The 13,039-nt window shown below is 46.5% G+C and overlaps 1 protein-coding gene across 4 annotated transcripts in view; it reads left to right on the top strand.

Annotated features, from left to right (window-relative positions):
- Positions 1–13,039, top strand: part of LOC145350763 (1-phosphatidylinositol 4,5-bisphosphate phosphodiesterase beta-4-like) — a 451,544-nt gene that overhangs the window by 243,659 nt on the left and 194,846 nt on the right. For all 4 annotated transcript variants that reach the window (XM_080200036.1, XM_080200037.1, XM_080200034.1 and 1 more), the window contains one exon: positions 8,753–8,850. In XM_080200036.1, the coding sequence (XP_080056162.1) occupies positions 8,767–8,850 (84 nt within the window). In that variant the 5' untranslated portion in view covers positions 8,753–8,766. The remainder of the gene's footprint in view (positions 1–8,752; positions 8,851–13,039) is intronic.

Raw genomic sequence — 13,039 nt, 5'->3', positions numbered from 1 at the left:
TTAATACACCCTTATTTGCCTCACTTTAAGAGGGACAGTGGGATTGTCACTGGACTAGTAATTCAGAGACTCAGGGTAAGACTTTGGAGATGAACCCAAAATATTGCTGATGTTGGAATCTGAAACAAAAACAGAAAAATGCTGGAAAATCCCAGCAGGTCTGACGGCATCTGTGAGGAGAGAGTAGAGCCAACATTTTCTGTCCAGATGACCCTTCATTAGAGCTCTAGGGGTACAAGAGTTCTGACGAAGGGTCATTCAGACGCAAAACGTGGGCTCTATTCTCTCTCCACAGACGGTGTCAGACTTGCTGAGATTTTCCAGCATTTTTCTGTCTTTTATTGTTAATGTTTTGGGGACCTGGGTGCGATGGTAGGTGGTGAAATTTGAAGCCAATTAAAATCTGGCATTAAAAGTTATGACAGTGAGATAATTGTCGATGGTCGTTAAAAACCCATCTGGTTCATCAGTGTCCTTTAGGGAAGGAAATTGGCCGCCCTTACCCTGGTCTGGCCTACATCTGACTCCAGACTCACGACTTGTGTGGTTGACTCTTAAATGCCCTCAGGGATGGGCAATAAATGCTGGCCTAGCCAGCGGTGCCCATATCCCATGAATGAATTAAAAAAAAAACTTCTTTATACTTTGAATATTTTAAGTCTTCATTTCTGAAGAAGAGTCAAAGGGAATCACAACATCAACTCTGTTTCTCTCTCCACAGTTGCTGCCAGCCATGCTGAGTATTCCAGCAAATTTTGGTTCTCATTTTACATTTCCAGCATCCACAGCATTTTCCTTTCATTTCAAGTCTTTGTTATGTTTCTACACTAGTTTCCTGCCACTACTCAACCTCTTCAGAATATGCCTCACATGCTGGGCTACACACTTTCACAGGAAGTAACGCGCGAGTGACTTCTTACACATTTGGGGATGCACCTTTGAAATTGTAGCCATAGAACCAGAGATCCCCAACAGTGTAGAGGGAGACCATTCAGCCCATCGGGTCTGCACTGACTCTCCAAAAGAGCATATTACCCAGGCCCAATCCCCGCAACCCCAAGCATTTAGCATGGCCCATCCACCTAACCTTGCACATCTTTAGACACTAAGGGACAATATAAAACGGCCAATCCACCTAACCTACACATCTTTGGACATTTAAGGGCAGGATTAACCAGCCGCACTTGCCCCAATAACAGAAAATCCCGCTCAAGATTTTTGCACAATCCATGTCCTGCCAGCACCAAACAGAAAAAGCATATTGTACATAGAGAGGGAAAGGAGAGGGTGCAGAATGTAGTGTTACAGTCATAGCTAGGGTGTAGAGAAAGATCAACTTAATGTAAGGTAAGTCCATTCAAAAGTCCGATGGCAGCAGGGAAGAAGCTGTTCTTGAGTCATTTGGTACGTGACCTCAGACTTTTGTATCTTTTTCCTGATGGAAGAAGGTGGAAGAGAGAATATCTGGGGTGCGTGGGGTTCTCGGTTATGCTGGCTGCTTTTCCGAGGGTGTAGTCAGAGTCGATAGATGGGAGGCTAGTTTGGTGGTGGACTGGGCTTCGTTCACAACCCTTAGACCACAATCCTTGTGGTCTTGGGCAGAGCAGGAGCCATACAAAGCTGTGATGCAACCAGAAGGGATGCTTTCTATGGTGCATCTATAAGAATTGGTAGGAGCTGTAACGGACATGGTGGATTTCTTCAGCCTCCTGAGGAAGTAGAGGCGTTGCTGGGCTTTCTTAACTATAGCGCGTCGTGGAGGGAGCAGGACAGTTTAAGGTTACAATCAGGTCAGCTGTGATCTTATTGAATGGCGGCGCATGGTGGCCTACTCCTGCTCCTAATTTGTGTGTTCTGCCCTCAAGTGTCCGACCATATTGAGGCATCTTTCCAGGGAGAACAATCCCAGTTTATTCAATCTTTCCTGATAGCTAATACCCTCCATACCAGGCAGGATCCTGGTAAACCTTTTCTGTACTCTTGCCAAAGCCTCCACGTCCTTCTGGTAGAGTTGGGGTGACCAGGATTGAACATAGCATTCCAAACACTATGGCCTAACCAACATTTTATACAACTGTGACATAATTTGCCAACCTTTATGCACAGTGTCCCTTCCGATGAAGGCAAACATGTCTATGCTTTCTTTACCACCTGTGCTGCCACTTTTAAGGATCTGTGGACCTGTACTCCCAGATCTCTCTATGCTCCGGATTGTTCTGCCATTTATTTTATAGCTCCCACTTGAATTAGATCTTCCAAAAATGCTTCGCATTTGTCTGGATTAAATTCCATCTGCCACTTCTCCGCCCAAGTTTTTAGTCTGTCTACATATCCTGCTGTGTAACCTTCATCACGACACACAGCTCCGCCAATCTTAGTCTCATAGCACTTTGAACTGATGAATCAGGTATTACAGAGTGACGGTTTGAAAATCTGTGGGTGGCAACTTGCGTTTTATGGTATAGTCAGATCAAATTGAAGTTTCTGCTTTGTCGCCAGCTAAAGAGGTGATGACAATTGTGGAATATATTTTGGTGGCTGGGAGCAAATATTGCTCCCAGGATTAACAAATAGATGGGAAGGACCTATTAGACGTATACTAGACATTACTGGTATTGTATGATGTGGTAATAGGGGCCAGGATTACTGCAGTTCTTTTTTATTCCTTTCTACGGGGTGTGGGCATCCCTGGCTGGGCCAGCATTTATTGCCCATCCCTAATTTCAGAGGGCATTTGAGAATCAGCCACATTGCTGTGGGGTCTGGAGTCACATGGAGGCCAGACTGGGTAAGGATGGCAGATTTCCTTTGCTAAAGGACATTAAATCTTGTTTGAGTAGGCCTACATTAACACTGCAGTGAAGTCACTGTGAAAATCCCCTGGCGTGTGGCGACTGCGGGATTTTCACAGTAACTTCATTGCAGTGTTAATGTAAGTCTTCTTGTGACACTAATAAGTAAGCCTAAAACTTAGTCGCCACACTCCGGCGCCTGTTCGGTCACACTGAGGGAGAATTTAGCAAGGCCAGTGCACCTAACTGACACGTCTTTTGGACTGTGGGAGCACCCGGCAGAAACCTATGTAGACATGGGGAGAATGTGCACAGACGGTGACCTAAGCCAGGAATCAAACCCGCGTCCCTGGTGCTGTGAGGCAGCAGTGCCAACCACTGTGCTACCGTCATGCAAACCAGGTTAGTTTTTACCACAATCGACAGTGGATTTAATTCCAAACTTTTATTGAATTTGAATTTCACCATCTGCTGTGGTGGGATTTGGACTCAGGGCCCTAGAGCATATAGAACATGGAACATTACAGTGCAGTACAGACCCTTCGGCCCTCGATGTTGTGCCAACCTGTGAAACCAATCTAAAGCCCATCTAACCTACACTATTCCAATATCACCCATATGTTTATCCAATGACCATTTAAATACCCTTAATATTGGCGAATCCACTACTGTTGCAGGCAGGGCATTCCATGCTCTTACTACTCTCTGAGTAAAGAACCTATCTCTGATATCTGCCCTATATCCATCACCCCTCAATTTAAAGCTATGTCTCCTCGGGATAGCCATTTCCATCCCAGGAAAAAGGTTCACATTATCCATCCTATCTCATCCTCTGATCATCTCAAATGCCTCTGTTAGATCACCACTTAACCTTTTTCTCTCTAACGAAAACAGCTTCAAGTCCCTAAGTCTTTCCTCATAAGACTTTCCCACCATACCAGCAACATCTTGGTAAATCTCCTCTGCACCCTTTCCAATGCTTCCACATCCTTCCTATAATGCGGCGACCAGAACTGTACGCAATACTCCAAGTGCAGCCATACCAGAATTTTGTACAGCTGCAATATGACCTCATGGCTCTGAAACTCAATCCCTCTACCAATAAAAGCTAACACACCGTATGCCTTCTTAACAACCCTATCAACCTGGGTGCCAACTTTCAGGGATCTATGCACAGGGACTCTGAGATCTCTCTGCTCAACCACAGTACCAAGTATCTTATCATTAGCCCAGCACTCTGTATTCCTGTTACTCCTTCCAAAGTGAATCACTTCACACTTTTCCGCATTAAACTCCATTTGCCACCTCTCAGCCCAGCTCTGCAGCTTATCTCTGTCCCCCTGTAACCTGCAACATCCTTCTGCGCTGTCCACAACTCCACCGACTTTAGTGTCATCGGCAAATTTACTAACCCATCCTTCTACGCCCTCATCTAGGTCATTTATAAAAATGACAAACAGCAGTGGCCCCAAAACAGATCCTTGCGGTACACCACGAGTAACTGAACTCCAGGATGAACATTTCCCATCAACCACTACCTTCTGTCTTCTTACAGCTAGCCAATTTCTGATCCAAACTGCTAAATCACCCTCAATCCCACGCCTCTGTATCTTCTGCAATAGCTTACCGTGGGGAACTTTATCAAACGCTTTACTGAAATCCATATAGACCACATCAACTGCTTTACCCTCATCCACCTCTTTGGTCACCTTCTCAAAATACTCAATAAGGTTTGTGAGGCACGACCTACCCTTCACAAAACCGTGCTGACTATCCCTAATCAAATTATTCCTTTCTAGATGTTTATAAATCCTATCTCTTATAATCCTTTCCAAAACTTTGCCCACAACGGAAGTAAACATTGAATTGTTTGGGAGATTCTTCCCAAGAGGTCTCAGCCCTCTATGTGACATTGGATCGTGCGTAAGAGCTTGGGGAGCAACTCAGTGCCAAGCTGTGAGAGATGAGATAGCTGAAAAGATCTGTGTTAGAGAACTGGCAGGAAGGGACATCTCAAAAGGAGTTGCTGCCTGGAGACACTTAGATTGTGAGAGGCAGGGAATAGATTCTTGTTGTCTTTACCTGCGGTTTCAATACGAGAGGATGATTTGATTTGATTTATTACTATCACATGGATTAACATATAGTGAAAATATTGTTTCTTGTGTGCTACACAGACAAAACATACCATTCATAGAGAAGGAAATGAGAGAGTGCAGAAGATAGTGTTACAGTCATAGCTAGGGTGTAGAGAAAGATCAAATTAGTGTGAGGTAGGTCCATTCAAAAGTCTGACAGCAGCAGGGAAGAAGCTGCTCTTGAGTCGGTTGATACATGACCTCAGACTTTTGTGCCTTTTTCCTGATGGAAGGTGGAAGAGAGAATGTCTGGGTTTGTGGGATCTTGAGTAACCTGAGTGCAGAAGGTGACAACATATTCACTTTAGCTGTCCCTCCGCTCCCCTTCCACCCACCCCTCCACCCCTCCACTCCTCCACCCCTCCGGACACCCTGCACCCAGGAACAAGTTTGTTTGATGTCTTCTGCCAGGAGCGCTCGGTCCCTTTGCTTCTCAGACCACCGCCGCGTGATAATAGCGTTCTCGATTTTAATCAGCTATCAAACAGATTCCCGTTGTGCTAACCTCAGTGTTTACTTCCGAATGTCATTAGCGATTACGAAAATAGATAGGAAATGAAGATGCTGACAGTGGAACAGCTGTTACCGAATCCCTCGGTGTGACACTGCTGCCATCCATTTCTGCTTCATATTGTCATTTCGCAGCTGGACAGGGCATTTGTGAAGAAAGTCTGTTCGCAAAATAAGTTCTTTGTTTGCGATTGCAGTGCCTGATTTGGACAGTCTATCTTGTCACCAAATCTCCAGCATTGTATTTGAATATATTGTGCGGAGGTGTAGCCTTCCTCCATTTAATTTCAAAGGGAATGTATGAATACAAATTCACTTGCTATTTTAATATTGCAATAAAAAAAATCTCTTTTGTCCTGAAACGTTTCATTCCCCAGTTCATGCTCACACAGCCTGCTGCAGTACGACTGTGATACAAACAGAGTGTGCTGGAAATGCTCGGCAGGTCTGGCTCCAAGTACGGAGAGAGGAGCAGAGTGAACGAGGGTGACCTTCTCGGCTTCCGTATCCATTCATCCGGTATACGTTGTGTACAGAAATGAGTTATGTTATAATAGAAGTAATTGTAGAAATGCTGTGGGGAGCAAAAAAACAGTCATTCAGTAATCCGCTTAAGAAAAAGCTCTTGTGCTTACAACCTTACAAAAGTGTCAGTTGGAAAGGTTCCAGTCAGAGAGGCTTGAATTTCGTTAGACCTTTTAATCATAACCAAAGATTTAAGTATTGAGACGTTGACAAAGTAAATCTCAGAAAGTGCAACTCGTTAAAACTACGTAACGATGTTAATCAAGCAAAATCACCCCACTTCAGTCGGCAAGAGGGAACCTCTGAGGAGCTAATGCGCCTTCTGGTGTTTGGCCCTCAGCCGAGCATTCATAACAGAGGACAGAGTGGAGGAGAACTGTTTCAGTAGAAACAGAGGGTCGGACGTCTGGGTTCTGTACCTGTGCTGGAAAAAGCTTCTCAGAATTGGTCCTGATTATAAGTCATTGAATGAAAGTAAGCCTTTGCACTGAGAGTGCAGTAGAATAAAGTTTGTGGCTCTTGACATGGTTTCCCCGACACTATTTTGGTTATATTTGGTGAAATGGAAAGTTCCAGTGCATGGCTGGGATTCTCTCAGCCTGCTGCACTGCTCGAACAGCGGAAATTGGCGCGGAGCTGATTATGATATTGTTGAAATAAGCACTTCAGTACGATTAGCGGGAGATTGGGGCTGGGCGGGTAGTGGGAGGGAGGGTTGCGGGGTGTGACACAGAGGCTGAACTGCGGAGATCCAGGAGGCTGGGGATCAGGGGGCTAGGGGGCGGTCGAGTGAGGGGTCAGAAGGCCAGCTCTGGGGCTTTGAAGGGCTGGCAATGGGGGCTACTGCGCGTGTGCCAATCTTCTCACTGACAGATCAGCGCGCGCGCAGTGGCCCACTCAGCACTATGCTGCCGGACTCTCGAGCGGGAATAGGCCCCACCCCCTGCTTACCAGACTGAATCCTGTTGAGGCACTCTGCGATGCACAGAGTATCGGAGATTCGTTGTGGTAGGTACGCTACAAAAACTGGCAGGAAATACTACGTTGTCCCGCACTTTGGGAATTTAGATTTTTTTTGGGGGAGGATCCCAGTCATGATGGCTGAAGTGAGACTCAGGTGTTGAAGACACAGGATTTCTTTTCTTGAAAGATTGCAGGGTAACATTTCATGCCAACAACCTGTCCGAGTCCCGCCACACCGACACTATAGTTAAGAAGGCCCACTAATGCCTCTACTTTCTCAGGAGGCTAAAAAATTTGGCATTGCTGCTGTAACTCACCAATTTCTACAGATGCACCATAGAAAGCACCCTTTCCAGTTGTATCACAGCTTGGTATGGCTCCTGCTCTGCCCAAGACCGCAAAAAATTGTAAAGGGTTGTGAATGAAGCCCAGTCCATCAGGCAAACCAGCCTCCCATCCATTGACTCCGTCCACACTTCCCACTGCATCAGAAAAGCAGCCAGCACAATCAAGGACCCCACGCAGCCCGGACATTCTCTCTTCCACCTTCTTCCGTCAGGGCAAAAGATACAAAAGTCTGACGCCATGTCCCAACCAAGTCAAGAACAGCTACTTCCCTGCTGCTTTTGAATGGAGCGATATATTAAGTTGATCTTTCTCTACACCTTAGTTATGACTGTAACACTACATTCTGCACCCTCTCCTTTCCTTCTCTATGAATGGTAAGCTTTGTCTGTATAGAACCATAGAAACATAGAAGATAGGTGCATGAGGAGGCCATTTGGCCCTTCGAGCCTGCTCCGCCATTCATCATGATCATGGCTCATCATCCAACTCAATAGCTTAATCCTACTTACCCCCCCACCTTAACCTTTGATCCCATTCACCCCAAGTGCTATATCTAGCTGCCTTTTGAATACACTTAATGTTTTGGCATCAACTACTTCCTATGGTAATGAATTCCACAGGCTCACCACTCTTTGGGTGAAGAAATGTCTCCTCATCTCTGTCCTAAATGGTCTATCCCGAATCCTCAGACTGTGACCCCTGGTTCTGGGCTCCCCCGCCATCCGGAACATCCTTCCCACACCTACCTTGTCTAGTCCTGTTAGCATTTTATAAGTCTCTATAAGATTCCCCCCCCAACTTCATCAGAACTCCAGTGAAAACAATCCTAACCTAGCCAATCTCTCCTCATACATCAGTTCGGCCATCCCCTTATAGCGCACAAGAAACAATACTTTTCACTGTATCCCAATACGTGTAACAATAATAAATCAAATCAAATCTGTTTTGGAATTGACAATGGAAACGCACTTTGCACTTTTTGTGTCTGAACAGGGGAGGAACTTTTGCTTGAGTTATTGAAAATTATTCTCCTTTTGTTCCACTTGGGAACGACCTCTTCTTCTTTCTATTTTTCCTTCTCCCAGTAGCAGCCGATAATCTATTAGTAGGAGAAAAAGGATTTAATTAATTTTCCTTTTAGAAAGAAAGAAAATTACCTCAAGGAGAATGAGGGATTTGAACTTGCCCTGGCCGACCGCAGGATCACTGCAGTCGGGGAGGCAGGCAACAAACTTTGAATTGCACCTGGTCTTTTCCAGATTATTAACGATTTATCTCGGGCTTTGCAACTGATTTCCATCAGGGTTACAGGAGATACAGGGAAGGGTGTTAGAGCGTCTGTGACTGGCGTGTCTTTTGAATGCGCTGAGGCTAATAAGATGTAAAATTGGGATGAGTGTTGGTTTAATATGATTGTTTTTTTTCAGGTGACTGTTTCTCGGGATTAATTGGTCCTGTGGGTTCTCTTTTTTTCAGGCCTCTGAGCAACAATGGCTAAAGCATATGAGTTTCTGTGGCAGAAAGCTGTTCCAGCCTTTATGCAGGATGGAGCTGTTTTTGACAGATACGAAGAGGTAAGTGACATCTTAAAAACAAGTGCCCTTTCCCCACACAATTAGCGTAATTAGGTTCCATTTTAAGCTCCCATCTTTCACTGACAGCCATCGCAGACGGCAGATTAATTCCCTTGTGCTGGGTTTTGCCTTTGTGACACCTCAGAACAAAGTGGGCTGCCTTCCCCCTCCGCGCTCTTGTGGCAACACGTGGAGATTACCCGTGTGGCTGCAGGCAGGGAAATAGCAACGCCGAGACTCTGTCCTTGTGCTCTGAGCCGAGCCTTTGTTTGACTCGAGAGGTTTCATTGTGCCGTTGCCCCAGTTAGCTGACAAAAACCCAAACTCCACACAATGGTCCTGCAGTGTGTGCCTTGTGCCAGACAAAGGAACAGAATGGGAAGATTTAGTCGCTTGGCGTGGCAAATCATAAACCAGCCCTTTATACACGCACTTAAAATACCTGGTACGCCAGCAAAATCTGCCCCGCGTGCAACTTCAGGTGGGTGTGTGGGGGTAAAGTAATATTAAACAGCCTGACGGTGTTCAAAATTGAAATTTCTCACCGGCTAATCTGTCTGAAGTTCGTTGAATTTATGATTTGTTTGTGCTGGGGAAACTGAAGTGCACCTTGAAACATAGAACCGTAGAAAATTACAGCTCAGAAACAGGCCTTCTTGTCTGTGCCAAACCATTTTTTGCCTAGTCCCACTGACCTGCACTTGGACCATATCCCTCCACACCCCTCTCATCCATGAACCCGTCCCAGTTTTTCTTAAAAGTGACCCCGCATTTACCACTTTATCCGGCGGCTCATTCCACATTCCCACCACTCTCTGCGTGAAGAATCCCCCCCCCCTCACATTCCCTTTAAACTTTCCTTCTTTCACACTTAACCCATGGTTTTTTTTCTCCTCTAGCCTCAGTGGAAAAAGCCTGCTTGCATTCACTCTCGCGATACCCATCAAAATCTTATACACCCCTATCAAATCTTCCCTCATTCTTCTACGCTCCAGGGAATAAAGTCCTAACCTGTTCAATCTCTCTTTGTAGCTCATCCTCGGACAATATCCGTGCCGGCAGTTCGGTGTAGGAATATAGGAATTGGGAACAGAAGTAGGCAAATTCAGCCCTTCGAGCTTGCTCCGCCATTCAATCAGATTGTAGCTGATATGTCCCTGCTCTCAAATCCACTCCCCCACCATGCTGGAACAGTCCCGATGTCAGGCACACGGGAAAAGCAGTTCCGTCCGGGAATTAGGGAGTGCGGTGGGGTCGACTTCCATTGCCTTCCCGTCCTGTTAACTGCCCAAGCAGGGTTTCAGAATGGGTTTGGACACCTCATTAATGCCAGCGAAGTGACAGGTCAAAACATTTGCCAACTTCACAATATAGGCTCTTTTTAATGTGGAAATCATAGAATTTGACAGTGCAGAAGGAGGCCATTTGGCCCATTGAGTTTGCACTGACCACAATCCCACCCAGGCCCTATCCCATGCATTTACCCTAGCTAGTCCCCCTGACACTATGGGGCAATTCAGCTTGGCAAATCCACCTAAAGCACCCATCTTTTGACTGTGGGAGGAAACTGGAGCACCCGGAGGAAACCCACGCAGACATAGGGAGAATGTGCAAACTCCAGACAGACAGTGATCCAAGCCGGGAATCGAACCCGGGTCCCTGGCGCTGCGTGACAGCAGTGCTAAACACCGTGCTAGCCCTTGTCCCAGTCGAGATCCTTAAATGTTGGTTCATTGTTGGCCACTTAAGGGCCAGTTCCTGCCCAGGCTGAATTTTGAGGTTGGCAGGAGGACTGACCTGGTCAGAGGAAGCCTGAGAATTAACAAGCTCAGATCCCAGGCAGGAGGGGAGTGGAGACGGGATGGGTGGGATTGGGGACGCCTCCACCATAGACCCCTCCTGCTGAAGTTCGGAACCTCCCTCAGATGTTAACTGAGACCCCGTCTAACTTCTTCGAGTGGACACAGTAAACTACCACAGGCCACTGTGCTGAAGGAAGGCAGTGGAGCTTTGCTTGGGGATCTGGCCAATATTTATCCCTCAGTCAAGCACAAGTTGGGTCGAAGGGCTTGTTTCCATGCCGTATCTGCTGCCTCACGGTGCCAGGGAGTCGGGTTTGATTCCGGGCTTGGGTCGCTGTCTGTGCAGAGTCTGCGCCTTCTCCCCGTGTCTGTGTGGGTTTCCTCCGGGTGCCCCGGTTTCCTCCCACACAATCCAAAGATGTGCACGTTAGGTGGATCGGCCATGCTAAAGTCTCGCTCAGTGTACCTGAACAGGTGGCGACCAGGGGACTTTCATAGTAACTTCATTGCAGTGTTAATGTAAGCCTACTTGCGACACTAATGAACTTTTTAAGAAACTTAAATGTCACAAGCCTTGATTATTCACTGATGTTTGGAGGGGAGTTTGCTGAGTGCAAATTGGCTGTTGGGATGCCCACTTGATAACAGGCTGAAGGCGGGCATGCTGGCCAGCCTGGCACAAACGTGGGTTCCACCATCGAGGCATGAAGCTTCTCAACTGTGCGTTTGGTGTGCACACTGTAAACTACACAGGCAACACATATTTTGAGTGCTGTTTCTACCAGGAGGAAGTGATTAGGTCAATCGCCAATCACAATTTTAGGGGACTATCCATTTTTACCCCTAATAACACAACTCAGAGGCACATTATTATCATCTGATTAATTGGTACGCTATAGCACTAATATACGGATAAATTTCGATGCTCGTGCTTCCGGTAGAGTTGCGTAGTGCTCTGGGAGGCTATATTGGGCATTCGGGCTCACACACAAAGGCCTGAGCCATGAGCACTGGCTAAAAGCTTGCACAATAATGAATCTGTGTCTCGTGGTGGGTCGTGCGAGGGTTGCTCTTGGATGTTGTTTCGAGAGTTGCCTAGTGCTTCACGTGCGTTAGTGTACGCTTAAACTGGACCAGTTGACGGGCAACACGTCAGCTCAGTGGCTATCACTGCCTGCTGTGCAGTTACAGGGACCCGGGTCGGATCTCTGGCTTTGGATCAATGTCTGTGGGAGTTTGCACATTCTCCCCGTGCTTGCGTGGGTTTTCTCCCACAACCCAGAAACGTGCTTTTTAGGCTGAGTGGTGTCAATAAATTGTCCCAGGATTGGATCTCCCTTAATCTGGAGCATATATAATTCCCTAAATTTGCACCCCTTTTATTGTGGAGTTCCACTAGAGGTAGACAAAAACGTTGACGAGCGACGTAAGACTTGACTGAGGCACTCACTGAGTGTTAAAATGGGCGGCACAGGCTTGTAGGGCCAAAGGGCCTCTTTCCTATGCAGTTCTCTGTTCTTTGATTTGTGCTGTATCGAAGGATTGGGTTTTTCCGATACATTTTTGAGATGCTATTCTGGTGCTTTCCCTGTTTGATGTTGGACTCTTTGGCTTTGTCATATCTTTAATTGTTGGACGTTTCCACGTTACCTTCCAGGGACTGGGTTTTATGGATTATATCTTTTCAACTCTTTTCTTTTGAAGTGACTCATGGCAGCTTTGACTATATTTAGCCACCCTTAAAATAGAGGCCTCGGTTCCCCAGTCAGAAAACTAAATTGCTGTTGCTTCACTGATGGCCTTCCTGCGGGAACCGGGCACTGACCAGCTGCAGTGTGAGACCCCCAGCTGTGGGTGGGTGAACCAGTTATTTTTGTCCCTCATCCCGGGCACAAGGTTACGGTGCGGGGGTGGTGTCTCCAACTTTATCCATTGAAAGTTCCCTTTTATGGTTCACCATCCCTTGCAAGCTACGCAGGATTGTTACTTTTGAGCATCTGCCAGTCCCTTCAATCTGCCTTTTAACCCTTCTCCCACCTAAGGCCGCCAAAATCAAACGTAACGGGTGGATTTTGTTCTCAAACCGTGACACAAAGTGGTTAGCACAGCTGCATCGCAGTGCCAGGGATTTGGGTTCTGCTCCTGACCTGGGTCACTATCTGTGTGGAACCTACATGTTCTCCCCATGATCTGTGTGGGTTTCCTCCGGATGCTCCTGATTCCTCCCACAGAACGAAAGACATGCTAGTTAGGTGCGTTGGCCATGCTAAATTCTCCCTCAGTGTACCCGAACAAGCGCTGGTGTGTGGCGAGTAGGAGATTTTTCACAGTAACTTCATTGCAGTGTTGATGTAAGCCTACTTGTGACATTAAAAAATAAATTTTCC

The sequence above is a fragment of the Carcharhinus amblyrhynchos genome, chromosome 12 (assembly GCF_965287045.1).
Source record: "Carcharhinus amblyrhynchos chromosome 12, sCarAmb.v2.hapA, whole genome shotgun sequence".
Taxonomy (NCBI): domain Eukaryota; kingdom Metazoa; phylum Chordata; class Chondrichthyes; order Carcharhiniformes; family Carcharhinidae; genus Carcharhinus; species Carcharhinus amblyrhynchos.
Note: the sequence above shows the minus strand (reverse complement) of the source record. Positions and strands in the feature narration are given on the sequence as shown.